This window comes from Mytilus galloprovincialis, chromosome 2 (genome assembly GCF_965363235.1).
Source record: "Mytilus galloprovincialis chromosome 2, xbMytGall1.hap1.1, whole genome shotgun sequence".
Lineage (NCBI taxonomy): Eukaryota > Metazoa > Mollusca > Bivalvia > Mytilida > Mytilidae > Mytilus > Mytilus galloprovincialis.
The window spans coordinates 114507178-114529021 of NC_134839.1; the positions used below are offsets into that span (position 1 = coordinate 114507178).

The following is a 21844-nucleotide window of genomic DNA, read 5'->3' on the forward strand; positions in this document are numbered from 1 at the left end:
AATAATTATCATTAAGAATTAGTGAAGACCTTTGATTATCTTGTGTTGAATTATCTGTCACAAGTCTGTGATTTATCAAAGGAAGCACCTGTAGTTTGAAGTGTCCAGTTATTTCCTGTCTATTCTTAGACAGCTGTTGTCATCAGGGATATAATATTGTCCAATCACAATATGCAAAAACATGCAGAAAATTACATATTTTGGGAGTAATACTGACTTTTTTCAATGTCATGGAATACTATTAAACACCCTGAAGTATTTGGAGAAAGAGAAAAAATATAAACATTGACAAAATGGAAAGTAGAAGAAATATTAAAAAGATGTGGGAACAATTTTCCTCAGAATTAGGGACCAGAATAGATCGTTGGAGGAAAACTGTTTCACAGCTGGGTCATAATGAAATGTCAGGTTTGTATATGTGGATTAGGTTTGCAATAAACTAAGAATAATGTAAATAGAATTAGTGTTTTGTTTTGGTCTAAAAAAAAATAATTTACCTAACTGAGATTGAAATTTCACCTGCCTGATAGGCAGATTCTTCCAGGCATCATGACTAATTGTTATCAATCATTTTACACATTTTTTCAAAAGTACTTGATAGTTTTTTTTCGGGCTCAGAATATAGGACTCATTTTCATTTATAAATAAGAGATAGCCAACAGTGATTGAATTAATGTCTATAACATACTTCATGTACAAATCATGTGGATTATATCATTTAGTTTCTAGAAATGCAAAGCTTTTATCAGTATATATGTTGCACTTTAAAAAAAATCCTAACAAGTATACATTTCATATAACATACAATGTTGTTTCATATCAACATGCAAAACATGTAAAATGATGTATAATTTAGTTAAATGAACAGTTTGTGTGTTGCTAACAAAATATTGAAGAAAATTGTTAATGTCCATTTCTTTACTGCATATGATCATTTGTAAATGATATTCAGACAGAAACAGTAATAATACACCAATGCTGCCTTAAATGTATCTGTAGTTCAACCGTATTGACACGGAGATTTGTAAAGAAATCCTTTAAATGTGTGATATTGTTACACACTGCTTGCCCAGACAATCCAATATTCTCTGCCTTCTAACCAATTTCAGATATAGATTTTTCTTGTGTTATTTATATCCCATGTGCATACACTGCATTTAGAGCAAAAATTGTAATTTTCCTTAATTTTCTAAGCTGATTAAGTGATTCACTTTTGCCTGTGTATGAAGATCCTTCTAAATGTCTCGATAATTACTTGACTGAAAATATTGACATCTTGGCCTTATAAGTCCTCCCCCACTTATAAGAATTAGACTCATCCAATCAGTGTTATGGACAAGTACATTATTTTCTTTGAGGGATGTGTGGTAACATTTTGATGCTGCTGCTGAGCAAATAATAGGTTGTGTGCTATAGCTTTTGGAACTTGACATAGATGTAGCAAAGATTGCATTAATGCAATTATATAGATTTAAACATTGTATTGTATTTAATTAGAATGGAAATTTAATGAAAGATTATAAATAATTGTGCAATGAAGCAGATAAACTGTGTAATGCTTGGAACATCTGATGGAGACATTTTATAAATAGATTTTACCGATTTCTGTTGGTCATCCATGGAAGCATGCAGATGACAGTACACATGTAACAGTAATTAGATAAGGAATAAGGATTAATGAGCCGTGATATTTTGATTTATTGTGTGGAAATGATGTTCCCAGGTTTTAAAGATGACATAGATAAGTGTATTAGGGAGATCTGACAAAAATGTTAACAGAGGCTAACATAGATATTGAGCCTGGAGTCAATGGGGAAGAGAATGATGGACCAGGTATGTCTTATTGAGGGGGGCAGGGTATACTCAATGTAGATACTGAGCCTGGGGTTTGTGGAAAAGAGCATATAGAATGTCTCAATGGCAGGGGCCTTCTCAATGTAGATATTGAACCGGGAGTTACAGGGGAAGAGCATATAGAATGTCGTAAAGAAAGGGGCACACTCTATTTAAAAACTTGAGCTTTGGGTTTGTAGGGAAGAGCATATAGAATGTCGTACTGACCAGGGTCTACTCAATGTCAATATTGAGCCTTGTCCAATGGAGCAATATATAGCATATAGAAAGTCTTATTAACTTAATGACAGGGGGGCTTTTCCATGTAGATATTGGGTCTAAATATTTTAGGTGAGAGCATTTAGATATCTTGATGAAAGGGGGCCTTATAAATATAGATATTGAGCCTGGGGTTTGTTTGGGAAGAGCATAGATAATGTCTTTAATAATGACAAGGGGCTTTCATAAAATAAATAAGGAGCTTGAATTTATTAAGGATACAATAAAAGATTTCTCTACATGAGTGGGGGGGGGGGGCTTACTCTTTACATACAAATTCAATGATATTGAGTCTGTAGTTTGTGGCTAAGAATGAAGTAGATCTGAAAAGTTTTAATGTAAGGAAGTATTTATTGAGCAAATAGACTTTAAGGGAAGTATGTTATTGGTCTCCATGAAAGGTGCCTACTAAATGTAGATATTGTATGCTGTATAAGGATGGGAAGAGAATCAGGGTGATCATATGTCATGATTAGAGAAAATCTTACAAATTAGGGATGAAAGGGTGCACATGATAAATGGAAGATAAATGTGTTTTCATCATAAAAGGTGGAGAAATGTAAAATGATAATATAACCATTTTGATATGTTAAAAAGGATTAAACATTTGTTTTTCCAATAGAATATTCCATAGAAAATTATCTGAAATTTTTTGTTTGTTAAATTTATGTATGCAAGCTGAAAGAGATGCTAAACATCATGACTTGGAGATAACTGAATATGTACTTATAAATGTATATGGACAAAAGACATGATAAAACAACTGCTAACATTATTTCCCAAAGTTAAGGGAAGATAATTTCTGACGATGAATTGTAAATTCACTGTTATTGTACATGTATGGTAATTTGGGAAATGGGTAGAAATTCATTTTCATTGGATGTAAACATGTTTCTATGAGGATGTCATTAATCAGGATAGGTTAGTCATTATATTGTTATTATAATCTGCATTTATAATATTACTAAATTATATAAATCATTCTCAGAATATATAATGATTATTACATGTCTAAATTAAACATGGTGAATAAAAGACTGTCTTTTGGTTAATTTTGCTGATATCTATCTCCTTTTAATCCAAAAGGGTTGTGGATGCATTGATAGGAGCCAGCTAAAACTTAAGCACTGGATTTTCTCTCTGTTGAAGACCCATTGGTGGCCTTGGCCTGCTTTCTGATCTTTTGTCGGGTGGATTGTTGTCTCTTTGACACATTTCCTTTTTTCATTCTCAATTTTATAAGAGGTTGTCCTTGTTTTCAAAATTCTTCTCTCAGAATAAATTGAAAAGCACTGAAGAAGATACTATGAATTTGAGTGATTACAACTGTTCTGTAATTTCTACTGGAAAAAAACTTTTAATTAACATCAGTGATCAGTATTTATAAATAACATGTGTAAGACATCTGGTAACGAAGTAAACCAAACCTTTTAACCTCAGATCTTTCTCTTGTCTTATAGATAAATCTAGAGGAAATCGTAATTATACGAGCATGCTTATGTTCAGTTTTCTAATTAGTTAATGGAAAGACTTCAGCTTTGATCGAAAATTAGGATTATGTTATACCTAAAAGACAGTGTTCTTATAATATTATGATTAGCTTCAACAAGAGACTACTTGGCATTAAGAACATCAGTTACATGTATGAAATGAAACATTTAATAAACTTATTGGTTAATGGGTGAAGAATTGAGAAAATAACATGGAGATCTTAAAAAAAAACAACCTCACTACATATTTTTATGCTAGTTGCATTTGGACCCTTTTTAAGTAGTATTTTTTTATTTCAGTCAGAGCTCCCCTTACAAGGATCCCTTTGTACACATTTGTGTAATGAAAAGGATCCTTTTATACACATTGATTTAAGTCAAAATATGTCGTTTCCTACTTAAGAAGATTTACAAATTGATTGATTAGTTTTCTACTTGCAGAGTTACAAGCTATGTCATTGCGGCTAATGTCCGGCGGCACATACGATGTTCGGGCATCAGAAATGGCCGCAAACTTCCAGGACATCCGGCCAAAGACAGTCACATGTGTTGTTCATTTCTTGGATGACAGCCAAGAAGTTTTTGAAGTTGATGTAAGTTGTTATGATAGATTCGTTGTATTTTATATGTAAACCATTTTCCTTTCAGAATCCTCATTTTAAACATATTCTAAAAATGTAAATTATATCATGATAAATATATATATAGATACATTGTATCCCTCATCTCCCTAAAACTTCAATGTGAAGGGTTAAAACAATACATAAAACTGAGAATGGAAATAGGGAATATGTCAAAGAGACAACAACCTAAACAAACAAAATTGCAGCAAGAAAATCCTGCACCCGCCTCATCTAGACCCTATATATGTTGTACATGTGTATATGGTGATGACTATCATATCAGTACTAGTTTGCATTTTCATATCCCGAATGGTCAGTTGTTTTTAACATGTTAACAATTCATCCAATTGCTGATGCCTTTAGTTTATCCATTATCTGATAGTTACAGCTTTTTCTTTATTTAACAGAAAAGAGCTAAAGCCCAACATTTACTAGATAAAGTGTTTGGACATTTAGAACTTGTTGAAAAGGATTATTTTGGATTACAGTTCATAGATATAGCTCCTCCTACTGAAGGAGCACCACATGGTCATGTGCAAGTCACTTCCTACGCAATGGTAAGTACCTCTTCAAATGAGTGTATATTTTTTTTGCATATAAAAACAAAACAGCCACATCAGCTTTAATTTTCTCAACACTTTGTGTCTGTAATCCATCATCCACAACTTTTACAAATATCTCATCTTATAAAAACATGAATATAATTATTATACAAATTCAACAATAGATCTGCATAGCAGAAGTCATCAGTGAACTCCTTATATGAGTTAAATGGCTTTAAAGATTTCTTTTTTTGCCTTCTTGTTAGAAACTATATGAAATATTCTCATTACATGTTTTTGCTTTGTAAAGATCCCAGATCAGTGATACATCCTCCATGGAACCTCTAGTTTTGATTTCCCTAAGCAAAGAATAGACTGCCATTTCTATACGTTTGAATGCAAAACCTTTAGTTTTCTTTTTGTTTGTCTTTGCTTATAACAAAATTTATTTAGTAAGCGGGCTCAATTGTGAACAAAACTACACTTTTATTGTAATGTGTTTAGGATGGAAATTTCACCTCTTACTAATTGAGTTTAAATGAGAAATGTTCCTAATGGAATTTTAAAAACAAAGAAATGTTCAGATATTTTCCCTACAACAGTATTAGCAATGTTAATGATTGTGTCAAATGTTTTGAGATTTTCCAGGAATTAATTGATTTGTAACTTAGTATTGATTTTTCTCTATTTTTCTTCCCTGATCTGTCTTATGGGTTCTCCCTATCATTTCCTATGTGGTCTGATGCTTGGTTTGTAAATGGTTTCTTCTTTTCAATCAAATATTTACGAGTAAAATATTCATTAAGACAGAAAGAAAAAGAAAATTAGTTCATTTTAATGGTCACACCAGAATATTCTGTTTTATTTCCCCGGTTGCTGAATCAAGTATGCTTTATTTTATCACACATAGATGTGTATTATATAAGCAGACAACAGTTTATTCCCTAGAAAAAAACAATATACAAGTTTTAATTTGTGTATTTTGATCGTATTATGAAGTGCAATAAACTAGGATACAATTACGTAATCATTTGACCTTTTATGAAATTGTCTGTTTCCTGGATCAAATTGTTATAATTTGAATGACTTCCTATTATTGAAGTATATATATGTCATGGGTTAAACATTATTGATATAATGTATCTGTTTATTTGTTTTGTTGTGTTCCAGATTTTGCTTATATATTTTTTAAACAAGGAAGGAATTGGAGGTTACCAGAAATATAACATTAAACAATACATCATAGTGCATATAGAACACAAAACAGATGAAAAAAAATGTCAACTCTGTAAACAATATTATATAACCTGATCATCTATTCTCTTAGTAGTTCAATTCTATTCAATTCAGTCCCAACAGAAATGGTGCATTTCACACTTCTGATATGATTCAGCTGTTGTAGAAATACATTACAATAGAAATAGCATCTCATTTGGTGTTCCATACTAAATTATATACTAATGAAAAAATGTCCATTACATGTGTACTAGTCAATTAAGTCTGGTGTAATGCAATACATAATGGCTATTGGCCAGACTTATCTATAAGTACAAATTTAATGATGTTGGTTCGTGCAAACATGAGTTTACTTTCTTTTTGCATTTTACTATTTGAATCACATAAGGCGAGACATATCTCTATGTCAACTTTAATTTAGCTTTAAAATTGAAACTGAAAGTCAAGTGATCAAACTTTTGTTGCTGCAGACCATGTTGAGATTACCAGATAATTTTCCCAGGGATCAATCATTATTGACATTACTATAATTATCAAAGTGAGGTTTAACATTTATTTATTGACATTACTATAATTATCAAAGTGAGGTTTAACATTTATTTATTGACATTACTATAATTATCAAAGTGAGGTTTAACATTTATTTATTATTTAATTGTAGAGATGGCTTGATCCTCTGAAGACTATAAAAAAACAGTGCAGAGGTAAGAAACCTTACATAATACTTTATAATATGAAGACTATAAAGAAACAGTGCAGAGGTAAGAAACCTTACATAATACTTTATGATCCTCTGAAGACTATAAAGAAACAGTGCAGAGGTAAGAAACCTTACATAATACTTTATAATCCTCTGAAGACTATAAAGAAACAGTGCAGAGGTAAGAAACCTTACATAATACTTTATAATCCTCTGAAGACTATAAAGAAACAGTGCAGAGGTAAGAAACCTTACATAATACTTTATAATCCTCTGAAGACTATAAAGAAACAGTGCAGAGGTAAGAAACCTTACATAATACTTTATAATCCTCTGAAGACTATAAAGAAACAGTGCAGAGGTAAGAAACCTTACATAATACTTTATAATCCTCTGAAGACTATAAAGAAACAGTGCAGAGGTAAGAAACCTTACATAATACTTTATAATAGTGGTGAAGTAGACTATAAAGAAACAGTGCAGAGGTAAGAAACCTTACATAATACTTTATGATCCTCTGAAGACTATAAAGAAACAGTGCAGAGGTAAGAAACCTTACATAATACTTTATAATCCTCTGAAGACTATAAAGAAACAGTGCAGAGGTAAGAAACCTTACATAATACTTTATAATATGAAGACTATAAAGAAACAGTGCAGAGGTAAGAAACCTTACATAATACTTTATAATCCTCTGAAGACTATAAAGAAACAGTGCAGAGGTAAGAAACCTTACATAATACTTTATGATCCTCTGAAGACTATAAAAAAACAGTGCAGAGGTAAGAAACCTTACATAATACTTTATAATCCTCTGAAGACTATAAAGAAACAGTGCAGAGGTAAGAAACCTTACATAATACTTTATGATCCTCTGAAGACTATAAAGAAACAGTGCAGAGGTAAGAAACCTTACATAATACTTTATAATATGAAGACTATAAAGAAACAGTGCAGAGGTAAGAAACCTTACATAATACTTTATGATCCTCTGAAGACTATAAAGAAACAGTGCAGAGGTAAGAAACCTTACATAATACTTTATGATCCTCTGAAGACTATAAAGAAACAGTGCAGAGGTAAGAAACCTTACATAATACTTTATGATCCTCTGAAGACTATAAAGAAACAGTGCAGAGGTAAGAAACCTTACATAATACTTTATAATCCTCTGAAGACTATAAAGAAACAGTGCAGAGGTAAGAAACCTTACATAATACTTTATAATCCTCTGAAGACTATAAAGAAACAGTGCAGAGGTAAGAAACCTTACATAATACTTTATAATAGTGGTGAAGACTATAAAGAAACAGTGCAGAGGTAAGAAACCTTACATAATACTTTATAATATGAAGACTATAAAGAAACAGTGCAGAGGTAAGAAACCTTACATAATACTTTATAATCCTCTGAAGACTATAAAGAAACAGTGCAGAGGTAAGAAACCTTACATAATACTTTATGATCCTCTGAAGACTATAAAGAAACAGTGCAGAGGTAAGAAACCTTACATAATACTTTATAATCCTCTGAAGACTATAAAGAAACAGTGCAGAGGTAAGAAACCTTACATAATACTTTATAATAGTGGTGAAGACTATAAAGAAACAGTGCAGAGGTAAGAAACCTTACATAATACTTTATAATCCTCTGAAGACTATAAAGAAACAGTGCAGAGGTAAGAAACCTTACATAATACTTTATAATCCTCTGAAGACTATAAAGAAACAGTGCAGAGGTAAGAAACCTTACATAATACTTTATAATATGAAGACTATAAAGAAACAGTGCAGAGGTAAGAAACCTTACATAATACTTTATAATCCTCTGAAGACTATAAAGAAACAGTGCAGAGGTAAGAAACCTTACATAATACTTTATAATATGAAGACTATAAAGAAACAGTGCAGAGGTAAGAAACCTTACATAATACTTTATGATCCTCTGAAGACTATAAAAAAACAGTGCAGAGGTAAGAAACCTTACATAATACTTTATAATCCTCTGAAGACTATAAAGAAACAGTGCAGAGGTAAGAAACCTTACATAATACTTTATAATCCTCTGAAGACTATAAAGAAACAGTGCAGAGGTAAGAAACCTTACATAATACTTTATAATCCTCTGAAGACTATAAAGAAACAGTGCAGAGGTAAGAAACCTTACATAATACTTTATAATCCTCTGAAGACTATAAAGAAACAGTGCAGAGGTAAGAAACCTTACATAATACTTTATGATCCTCTGAAGACTATAAAGAAACAGTGCAGAGGTAAGAAACCTTACATAATACTTTATAATCCTCTGAAGACTATAAAGAAACAGTGCAGAGGTAAGAAACCTTACATAATACTTTATAATCCTCTGAAGACTATAAAGAAACAGTGCAGAGGTAAGAAACCTTACATAATACTTTATAATAGTGGTGAAGTGTCAGGGGCTTGATCCTCTGAAGACTATAAAGAAACAGTGCAGAGGTAAGAAACCTTACATAATACTTTATAATCCTCTGAAGACTATAAAGAAACAGTGCAGAGGTAAGAAACCTTACATAATACTTTATAATATGAAGACTATAAAGAAACAGTGCAGAGGTAAGAAACCTTACATAATACTTTATGATCCTCTGAAGACTATAAAGAAACAGTGCAGAGGTAAGAAACCTTACATAATACTTTATAATCCTCTGAAGACTATAAAGAAACAGTGCAGAGGTAAGAAACCTTACATAATACTTTATAATCCTCTGAAGACTATAAAGAAACAGTGCAGAGGTAAGAAACCTTACATAATACTTTATAATCCTCTGAAGACTATAAAGAAACAGTGCAGAGGTAAGAAACCTTACATAATACTTTATAATCCTCTGAAGACTATAAAGAAACAGTGCAGAGGTAAGAAACCTTACATAATACTTTATAATCCTCTGAAGACTATAAAGAAACAGTGCAGAGGTAAGAAACCTTACATAATACTTTATAATCCTCTGAAGACTATAAAGAAACAGTGCAGAGGTAAGAAACCTTACATAATACTTTATGATCCTCTGAAGACTATAAAGAAACAGTGCAGAGGTAAGAAACCTTACATAATACTTTATAATCCTCTGAAGACTATAAAGAAACAGTGCAGAGGTAAGAAACCTTACATAATACTTTATAATCCTCTGAAGACTATAAAGAAACAGTGCAGAGGTAAGAAACCTTACATAATACTTTATAATCCTCTGAAGACTATAAAGAAACAGTGCAGAGGTAAGAAACCTTACATAATACTTTATAATCCTCTGAAGACTATAAAGAAACAGTGCAGAGGTAAGAAACCTTACATAATACTTTATAATCCTCTGAAGACTATAAAGAAACAGTGCAGAGGTAAGAAACCTTACATAATACTTTTTAATCCTCTGAAGACTATAAAGAAACAGTGCAGAGGTAAGAAACCTTACATAATACTTTATAATCCTCTGAAGACTATAAAGAAACAGTGCAGAGGTAAGAAACCTTACATAATACTTTATAATCCTCTGAAGACTATAAAGAAACAGTGCAGAGGTAAGAAACCTTACATAATACTTTATAATCCTCTGAAGACTATAAAGAAACAGTGCAGAGGTAAGAAACCTTACATAATACTTTATAATCCTCTGAAGACTATAAAGAAACAGTGCAGAGGTAAGAAACCTTACATAATACTTTATAATCCTCTGAAGACTATAAAGAAACAGTGCAGAGGTAAGAAACCTTACATAATACTTTTTAATCCTCTGAAGACTATAAAGAAACAGTGCAGAGGTAAGAAACCTTACATAATACTTTATAATCCTCTGAAGACTATAAAGAAACAGTGCAGAGGTAAGAAACCTTACATAATACTTTATAATCCTCTGAAGACTATAAAGAAACAGTGCAGAGGTAAGAAACCTTACATAATACTTTATAATATGAAGACTATAAAGAAACAGTGCAGAGGTAAGAAACCTTACATAATACTTTATAATCCTCTGAAGACTATAAAGAAACAGTGCAGAGGTAAGAAACCTTACATAATACTTTATAATCCTCTGAAGACTATAAAGAAACAGTGCAGAGGTAAGAAACCTTACATAATACTTTATAATCCTCTGAAGACTATAAAGAAACAGTGCAGAGGTAAGAAACCTTACATAATACTTTATGATCCTCTGAAGACTATAAAGAAACAGTGCAGAGGTAAGAAACCTTACATAATACTTTATAATCCTCTGAAGACTATAAAGAAACAGTGCAGAGGTAAGAAACCTTACATAATACTTTATGATCCTCTGAAGACTATAAAGAAACAGTGCAGAGGTAAGAAACCTTACATAATACTTTATAATCCTCTGAAGACTATAAAGAAACAGTGCAGAGGTAAGAAACCTTACATAATACTTTATGATCCTCTGAAGACTATAAAGAAACAGTGCAGAGGTAAGAAACCTTACATAATACTTTATGATCCTCTGAAGACTATAAAGAAACAGTGCAGAGGTAAGAAACCTTACATAATACTTTATAATCCTCTGAAGACTATAAAGAAACAGTGCAGAGGTAAGAAACCTTACATAATACTTTATAATCCTCTGAAGACTATAAAGAAACAGTGCAGAGGTAAGAAACCTTACATAATACTTTATAATCCTCTGAAGACTATAAAGAAACAGTGCAGAGGTAAGAAACCTTACATAATACTTTATAATCCTCTGAAGACTATAAAGAAACAGTGCAGAGGTAAGAAACCTTACATAATACTTTATAATATGAAGACTATAAAGAAACAGTGCAGAGGTAAGAAACCTTACATAATACTTTATAATATGAAGACTATAAAGAAACAGTGCAGAGGTAAGAAACCTTACATAATACTTTATAATAGTGGTGAAGACTATAAAGAAACAGTGCAGAGGTAAGAAACCTTACATAATACTTTATGATCCTCTGAAGACTATAAAGAAACAGTGCAGAGGTAAGAAACCTTACATAATACTTTATAATCCTCTGAAGACTATAAAGAAACAGTGCAGAGGTAAGAAACCTTACATAATACTTTATAATCCTCTGAAGACTATAAAGAAACAGTGCAGAGGTAAGAAACCTTACATAATACTTTATAATCCTCTGAAGACTATAAAGAAACAGTGCAGAGGTAAGAAACCTTACATAATACTTTATAATCCTCTGAAGACTATAAAGAAACAGTGCAGAGGTAAGAAACCTTACATAATACTTTATAATAGTGGTGAAGACTATAAAGAAACAGTGCAGAGGTAAGAAACCTTACATAATACTTTATGATCCTCTGAAGACTATAAAGAAACAGTGCAGAGGTAAGAAACCTTACATAATACTTTATAATATGAAGACTATAAAGAAACAGTGCAGAGGTAAGAAACCTTACATAATACTTTATAATCCTCTGAAGACTATAAAGAAACAGTGCAGAGGTAAGAAACCTTACATAATACTTTATAATAGTGGTGAAGACTATAAAGAAACAGTGCAGAGGTAAGAAACCTTACATAATACTTTATGATCCTCTGAAGACTATAAAGAAACAGTGCAGAGGTAAGAAACCTTACATAATACTTTATAATATGAAGACTATAAAGAAACAGTGCAGAGGTAAGAAACCTTACATAATACTTTATAATCCTCTGAAGACTATAAAGAAACAGTGCAGAGGTAAGAAACCTTACATAATACTTTATAATCCTCTGAAGACTATAAAGAAACAGTGCAGAGGTAAGAAACCTTACATAATACTTTATAATCCTCTGAAGACTATAAAGAAACAGTGCAGAGGTAAGAAACCTTACATAATACTTTATAATCCTCTGAAGACTATAAAGAAACAGTGCAGAGGTAAGAAACCTTACATAATACTTTATGATCCTCTGAAGACTATAAAGAAACAGTGCAGAGGTAAGAAACCTTACATAATACTTTATAATCCTCTGAAGACTATAAAGAAACAGTGCAGAGGTAAGAAACCTTACATAATACTTTATAATCCTCTGAAGACTATAAAGAAACAGTGCAGAGGTAAGAAACCTTACATAATACTTTATAATCCTCTGAAGACTATAAAGAAACAGTGCAGAGGTAAGAAACCTTACATAATACTTTATAATAGTGGTGAAGACTATAAAGAAACAGTGCAGAGGTAAGAAACCTTACATAATACTTTATGATCCTCTGAAGACTATAAAGAAACAGTGCAGAGGTAAGAAACCTTACATAATACTTTATAATATGAAGACTATAAAGAAACAGTGCAGAGGTAAGAAACCTTACATAATACTTTATAATCCTCTGAAGACTATAAAGAAACAGTGCAGAGGTAAGAAACCTTACATAATACTTTATGATCCTCTGAAGACTATAAAGAAACAGTGCAGAGGTAAGAAACCTTACATAATACTTTATAATCCTCTGAAGACTATAAAGAAACAGTGCAGAGGTAAGAAACCTTACATAATACTTTATAATCCTCTGAAGACTATAAAGAAACAGTGCAGAGGTAAGAAACCTTACATAATACTTTATAATCCTCTGAAGACTATAAAGAAACAGTGCAGAGGTAAGAAACCTTACATAATACTTTATAATCCTCTGAAGACTATAAAGAAACAGTGCAGAGGTAAGAAACCTTACATAATACTTTATAATAGTGGTGAAGTGTCAGGGGCTTGATCCTCTGAAGACTATAAAGAAACAGTGCAGAGGTAAGAAACCTTACATAATACTTTATAATCCTCTGAAGACTATAAAGAAACAGTGCAGAGGTAAGAAACCTTACATAATACTTTATAATCCTCTGAAGACTATAAAGAAACAGTGCAGAGGTAAGAAACCTTACATAATACTTTATAATCCTCTGAAGACTATAAAGAAACAGTGCAGAGGTAAGAAACCTTACATAATACTTTATAATCCTCTGAAGACTATAAAGAAACAGTGCAGAGGTAAGAAACCTTACATAATACTTTATAATCCTCTGAAGACTATAAAGAAACAGTGCAGAGGTAAGAAACCTTACATAATACTTTATAATCCTCTGAAGACTATAAAGAAACAGTGCAGAGGTAAGAAACCTTACATAATACTTTATGATCCTCTGAAGACTATAAAGAAACAGTGCAGAGGTAAGAAACCTTACATAATACTTTATAATCCTCTGAAGACTATAAAGAAACAGTGCAGAGGTAAGAAACCTTACATAATACTTTATAATCCTCTGAAGACTATAAAGAAACAGTGCAGAGGTAAGAAACCTTACATAATACTTTATAATATGAAGACTATAAAGAAACAGTGCAGAGGTAAGAAACCTTACATAATACTTTATGATCCTCTGAAGACTATAAAGAAACAGTGCAGAGGTAAGAAACCTTACATAATACTTTATAATCCTCTGAAGACTATAAAGAAACAGTGCAGAGGTAAGAAACCTTACATAATACTTTATAATCCTCTGAAGACTATAAAGAAACAGTGCAGAGGTAAGAAACCTTACATAATACTTTATAATATGAAGACTATAAAGAAACAGTGCAGAGGTAAGAAACCTTACATAATACTTTATAATAGTGGTGAAGTGTCAGGGGCTTGATCCTCTGAAGACTATAAAGAAACAGTGCAGAGGTAAGAAACCTTACATAATACTTTATAATCCTCTGAAGACTATAAAGAAACAGTGCAGAGGTAAGAAACCTTACATAATACTTTATAATCCTCTGAAGACTATAAAGAAACAGTGCAGAGGTAAGAAACCTTACATAATACTTTATGATCCTCTGAAGACTATAAAGAAACAGTGCAGAGGTAAGAAACCTTACATAATACTTTATAATCCTCTGAAGACTATAAAGAAACAGTGCAGAGGTAAGAAACCTTACATAATACTTTATAATCCTCTGAAGACTATAAAGAAACAGTGCAGAGGTAAGAAACCTTACATAATACTTTATAATAGTGGTGAAGACTATAAAGAAACAGTGCAGAGGTAAGAAACCTTACATAATACTTTATAATCCTCTGAAGACTATAAAGAAACAGTGCAGAGGTAAGAAACCTTACATAATACTTTATAATCCTCTGAAGACTATAAAGAAACAGTGCAGAGGTAAGAAACCTTACATAATACTTTATAATATGAAGACTATAAAGAAACAGTGCAGAGGTAAGAAACCTTACATAATACTTTATGATCCTCTGAAGACTATAAAGAAACAGTGCAGAGGTAAGAAACCTTACATAATACTTTATAATCCTCTGAAGACTATAAAGAAACAGTGCAGAGGTAAGAAACCTTACATAATACTTTATAATCCTCTGAAGACTATAAAGAAACAGTGCAGAGGTAAGAAACCTTACATAATACTTTATGATCCTCTGAAGACTATAAAGAAACAGTGCAGAGGTAAGAAACCTTACATAATACTTTATAATCCTCTGAAGACTATAAAGAAACAGTGCAGAGGTAAGAAACCTTACATAATACTTTATAATCCTCTGAAGACTATAAAGAAACAGTGCAGAGGTAAGAAACCTTACATAATACTTTATGATCCTCTGAAGACTATAAAGAAACAGTGCAGAGGTAAGAAACCTTACATAATACTTTATAATCCTCTGAAGACTATAAAGAAACAGTGCAGAGGTAAGAAACCTTACATAATACTTTATAATCCTCTGAAGACTATAAAGAAACAGTGCAGAGGTAAGAAACCTTACATAATACTTTATGATCCTCTGAAGACTATAAAGAAACAGTGCAGAGGTAAGAAACCTTACATAATACTTTATAATCCTCTGAAGACTATAAAGAAACAGTGCAGAGGTAAGAAACCTTACATAATACTTTATGATCCTCTGAAGACTATAAAGAAACAGTGCAGAGGTAAGAAACCTTACATAATACTTTATAATCCTCTGAAGACTATAAAGAAACAGTGCAGAGGTAAGAAACCTTACATAATACTTTATAATCCTCTGAAGACTATAAAGAAACAGTGCAGAGGTAAGAAACCTTACATAATACTTTATGATCCTCTGAAGACTATAAAGAAACAGTGCAGAGGTAAGAAACCTTACATAATACTTTATAATCCTCTGAAGACTATAAAGAAACAGTGCAGAGGTAAGAAACCTTACATAATACTTTATAATATGAAGACTATAAAGAAACAGTGCAGAGGTAAGAAACCTTACATAATACTTTATGATCCTCTGAAGACTATAAAGAAACAGTGCAGAGGTAAGAAACCTTACATAATACTTTATAATCCTCTGAAGACTATAAAGAAACAGTGCAGAGGTAAGAAACCTTACATAACTATAAAGAAACAGTGCAGAGGTAAGAAACCTTACATAATACTTTATAATAGTGGTGAAGTGTCAGGGGCTTGATCCTCTGAAGACTATAAAGAAACAGTGCAGAGGTAAGAAACCTTATATAATACTTTATAATAGTGGTGAAGTGTCAGGGGCTTGATCCTCTGAAGACTATAAAGAAACAGTGCAGAGGTAAGAAACCTTACATAATACTTTATAATAGTGGTGAAGTGTCAGGTCATATTCAAATATAATAAAGTTAGGATGGAAGACTATAAAGAAACAGTGCAGAGGTAAGAAACCTTACATAATACTTTATAATAGTGGTGAAGTAGACTATAAAGAAACAGTGCAGAGGTAAGAAACCTTACATAATACTTTATGATCCTCTGAAGACTATAAAGAAACAGTGCAGAGGTAAGAAACCTTACATAATACTTTATAATCCTCTGAAGACTATAAAGAAACAGTGCAGAGGTAAGAAACCTTACATAATACTTTATAATCCTCTGAAGACTATAAAGAAACAGTGCAGAGGTAAGAAACCTTACATAATACTTTTTAATAGTGGTCAAGTGTCAGGTCATATTCAAATATAATAAAGTTAGGATGGAAGCGTATTAGATGGATTAAACCAATGCATTATAGTAACAGTGCTTATTATTGCTGTTCTTAATCTTAAGTGCAGCTATGAAGTTTTTGGATATAAACTTAAAAGCCTCCATCTCACAACATGACTTGAGCAACTTGATTGATTGGATATTGCTATTTTGAATACTATACTTGCACTAATTTATAAAAAAATTAAATGAAAATTTAATTGATTCTATATAGCATTTGTATGATAAATATCAGAGAAACTATTTTTTACAATAACAGACGATGCCTGGTAATTCTTAGAGGAAATAATCAGTTGACAACTGTATTTATTTACAAAGACAAGATAGTTTTCAGTGTATGTGTTGTAGAATTTTAAATGAATTTTCTTGATTTATTGACCAAAAAATCTTCTTTTCAAAATATGTACCAATAATACAGCCAAAGTCACACTATTATTCCAACTAATATATCAGTACACAATGTCAGTAGAATCTCTATAATAAAGATAAATTGTTTGTTTTTTCAGGACCTCCATTTGAATTTTTCTTTCGTGTGAAGTTTTATGTGTCAGACCCCAGCAAACTAGCTGAAGAATACACTAGGTAAGTCGAGAATACAGTTACTTACGTCAAACAAGTGACCTTAATTGAAATTGTCATAAAAAAAGGCTTCTTGTCTAGCCTTGACAATGTACTGTTTCTGACAGAGTCTGTCGTGTCTCCATTCTGTGTGTATAGATATAAGAAGATGTGGTATATGTACCAATGAGAACTCTACATCCAAGTCACAACTTGTATAAAGGTAACCATTATAGGTCAAAGTACAGCCATCAACATGGAGCCTTGGTTTCTTTGAAAAACATAAAGGTCCCCAAAATGACTAGTGAAAAACAATTCAAAAAGAAAAACCAACGGTCTAATCTATTAAAAAAAAAAAAACGAAAAACACTTATGAACCACATCAACAAACAACAACTGCTGGACAACATGTTCTTAAAACTGAAACTTATTAACTCAAAACACAGATCCAATTGGAATTGGGGTGACATCAGTTTCACCATCATCAAGTTATGTTTTCAACTGTTTCTGACAAAGGTGGAGAAAGATAGTCCTTGACTAAGATGTATTTGTCATAAATGTTTTTGTGATATTTGTTTGAGCAGTGTTGTGTTTCCTTTGATGCTCAGTATATTTTGTACACCTGAAGCATATACTTACAATCATTGAATAAATATTGTGTTTACAAATGAATTTAATGTCATTTGGAAAGAAAAGTTCTCTATCAAACTAATGTAAAATCTCTAATATAATTAAAATAAAATTATTGATTGCATGATTTAAATATTTTTTAGGTATCACTTTTTCTTGCAAGTAAAACGAGATATTTTAGAGGGAAGGTTGATGTGTCCACAGAATACAGCCATTTTATTGGCCAGTTATGCAGTGCAGTGTGAGTAGTGGAATATGTTGGAATCTATTTGTATAGCGTGTGAACAATAAATACTATCTGAATGTGACTGAACAGATATGAATGAACCTCACATAAAATAAAGAAACTTGCGAAATGAGAAAAAATGTACATGTCTGGTAATTTTCAGTGGTAGTAACAACAACACCAGACAACAGATTCAAGATAGTACATGTTACAATGTCACATGTAAATTATATTTCAATGAGAAACTTAATAGAATAAAATGTTATATTTTATGAGCAACAATTTACTGTTACATTGGTAGAATCTGTTATGGAATTGAAGAGTATCTATGTCAGAAGATTGATTTATTAATTGATAGCAGTTTAAAGTGTCATCATTTCACGCTCTATGTATCCGCAAGAACAAATGTTGTCAAAAAAACAAACAATTATAAATGAAACAAAACACTAATAAGATAAAATTTATTATTTTTAAAACAACAAGACTATTCACACATATAAGAGAAAACAATTGTAAATAAAATGTACAAACATAGAAGATATTCCATTTTATTGTCATCTCAATAACCCTATATTATTGCCAAAAAAATATGTAAATTTAAAAGTTGGTTGAGCTTCTCTTGTTTTGGAAGTTGATATTTTTTAGCTGGTGTCAAATATATGACTTTTAATGTGTGTTTGTAATTTTAGCTGAGCTTGGTGATTTTAACCCTGATGAACATCGGGACAATTACTTAGCTGATTACAGATTTATACCTAATCAAACACCAGAATTTGAAAAACAAGTTTCTGATCTACATAAACAACACAGGTAATTTTAGATACATTATGGGCTCCTTTAAAACAGTAACTTTACCAGCAGTCATTTATTATTGTACAAACTAAATTTGACATCAAAATAAAATGAACATGTTACTCATTGTTGAAGGCCGCATGGTGAACTATAATTGCTTTTATCCACTTCATGTGAACTCTGGTGGATTTAAGCCTCATTGGCAATCATACAATAAGTTATGAGTCTACTATGCAGAATGCAGTTGAATGTATCACTAGTTCTCATACAGCGACAAGAGAATATAGCTATACAGAAATAGGAAAATAGACCAATATTTATAGACATATGAAAACATACATCATATGAAAACATTGGAATATATAATATTAATTTACGGTTGACAGAAGAAAACTTTTAAAAAAGAAACCAGAATTATGGATTTGAGCCTGAAGTATTGGACTGAAAATCTGTTAGTTTTATCTTACACTCAATCTATCATTGTTACCATTGTAAAGAAATGTAATAGAACTGACAGAATTTATATAATTTAGTATCCAACATGTAGATTTCAAGTCTCTATTATTTACTGTCTTTGTCATTGTTGTTTTTGTTATTTTTAGAGGTCAGAATCCTGCCGATGCTGAATATAATTACTTAGATAAAGCCAAACGATTAGAGATGTACGGTGTAGATTTACATAATGCTCGGGTAAGGAGGAGATAACTCATGATTTTATAATTATTTATATAAGATGAACATCATTTGGATGAAATTTCATTTCTGCAAATGGTAAAAGGGGTATGTCCGAATTTGATATAAAGGCGTTGTAATTAATAAGATAACCCTAACGTGGAAAACAAGTTTATTGTCCCTTTTTGAATTAGAGGATTTTTTATTTTATCAAAGAAGATTTTTATATGTTTATGCATTGTATCAAGTAGAAAGTTGGATTATTTTGTCAATTTTTACATCTTATTAAATTGAACTTTCACTAATTATAGTGCTAAATTTATCCCCAAAATATGTCCTCATTAAACTGGACTTGAAATGAATTATTTAAATGATGAATATGGAGGTATCTTAAGCTTAAAGTGGTTTAATGCTTGTCTGCAACTGCCGGTTTCAATTAGATTAATTAGAAATCTTTTAATCTTTTCCTCATAAGTTTGATTGTGAAGTTTTATCTCCCTTTTAACTTTTATCTTGCTTTAAACAAAATGCATCTGTGTGTTTGACATTTCATTCTTTTATAAGTAGTCTGATAAATTTCATTTTTATATTGAACAATTAAATCTGAAAAAGCTATATTTAAATCAGATTTTCATTTTTTTTTTTATCAGGGGAGATAACTTAAAATATGTTTCAGTATTTTAGCTATAAAAAAATTGTTGATTATATAAAAAAATTTTTTTTACAATGTACGTTTACAAAATTTTAACTCTATAGAAAGTTATGGCAGTTAGCATATTAAAAAATTTTGAAATGATTTTTTCCTTCAAGGGAGATAATTCTTCTTGTTTTTTCAGTCAATGATGATTGGTGATGTAGAAACGGGACAATTCAATGTTGTTAGTATAATTTTCTTCTTTTTTCTGTGTTTATTTACTAACACTTTACTAACTCTTTAAGATGAGTATAACAATATTACCAGAAAGATCACTGAAAAGACTCCCAAGGTTTAAAGTTAAGGTATTTCACAATTAGAGTTTATGGTTTTTAGGTATTTCTTAATCAGGGTTTACGGTTTTACTTTATCTCAAAAACATTTTTTATTTATTTTATAAAGTAGTTATGTAATTTTCACTGTTTTTCAATTGTTGTATTTCCCTTTTTATTTGATTCATTCTTGACACACAATTACTGGTCACCATGAATTGAACATGTTTAATTTCGTATATTGTCGTAAAACCCACCATTATAAACTTGGCAGCACATACCTTTAAAAAAACATAATTCTGGCTTAATAGTTTGGTGGATGGTATTTTAATTTTTATTGCACAAATGGAAGAACTTTCAATTAGTTTTAGCCCAATAGTGATAACTGTGTATTCCCATAGTCTGACTTGAAAATATGTCAGAATGAATGGTCAAATGTTTTTGCATGAAACGCCACAACATTAATTGCAATATGGAGATGTTGCTTTATTAGCTTACACTTTTCAGGAGTTCAACATTCAGACTTTTTTTTGTTAGTTTCTGTTGGCCTATTGAGATGTTTTTTTTGTAAGTTTCTGTTGGCCTATTGAGATGGTTTTAGCCTAAGTTTCTGTTGGCCTATTGAGATGTTTTTTTTGTAAGTTTCTGTTGGCCTATTGAGATGGTTTTAGCCTAAGTTTCTGTTGGCCTATTGAGATGTTTTTTTTGTAAGTTTCTGTTGGCCTATTGAGATGGTTTTAGCCTAAGTTTCTGTTGGCCTATTGAGATGTTTTTTTTGTAAGTTTCTGTTGGCCTATTGAGATGGTTTTAGCCTAAGTTTCTGTTGGCCTATTGAGATGGTTTTAGCCAAAGTTTCTGTTGGCCTATTGAGACGGTTTTTGCCAAAGTTTCTGTTGGCCTATTGAGACGGTTTTAGCCAAAGTTTCTGTTGGCCTATTGAGATGGTTTTAGCCTAGGCTGCTTTGCCTGTGGTAATGTGTGAAGACTGAATATCGGATTAGTTTAAAGCAAATTTAGAGAAAAAAATAAACAAATACTTCATCCTATATTTACTTCAGTAGCAAAATAAATAATAAACCTATGTAAACGATAAAAGACAGAATGATGTTAAGTCGTTTAGTTGTGTAAGTTTTTTCTTCTGTTTTCTTCCCTTCTATTCTGTTGTACCATATAGCTGTGTAAAAACAAATTTATTGTATTCTGTTTCTAATATCTATAAAAACTAAACCAGGGTAATTTCTGTTTCATCAAAACACTTATAGTGAACATGTGACTTTTATTTAAGTCTTGATTTGAACCTGATTATATTTCTCCTGTTTTT

General features: G+C 31.2%; 1 protein-coding gene across 1 annotated transcript in view; it reads left to right on the forward strand.

The window, feature by feature from the left end:
- Positions 1-278: 278 nt before the first annotated feature.
- Positions 279-21844, forward strand: part of LOC143065489 (tyrosine-protein phosphatase non-receptor type 4-like) — a 90977-nt gene continuing 69411 nt past the window's right edge. Inside the window, exons 1-9 of the mRNA XM_076239074.1 lie at positions 279-408; positions 4044-4195; positions 4633-4782; positions 6665-6707; positions 17186-17261; positions 18011-18108; positions 18783-18903; positions 19488-19575; positions 20394-20435. Of these exons, the coding sequence (XP_076095189.1) occupies positions 294-408; positions 4044-4195; positions 4633-4782; positions 6665-6707; positions 17186-17261; positions 18011-18108; positions 18783-18903; positions 19488-19575; positions 20394-20435 (885 nt within the window). The 5' untranslated portion in view covers positions 279-293. The remainder of the gene's footprint in view (positions 409-4043; positions 4196-4632; positions 4783-6664; positions 6708-17185; positions 17262-18010; positions 18109-18782; positions 18904-19487; positions 19576-20393; positions 20436-21844) is intronic.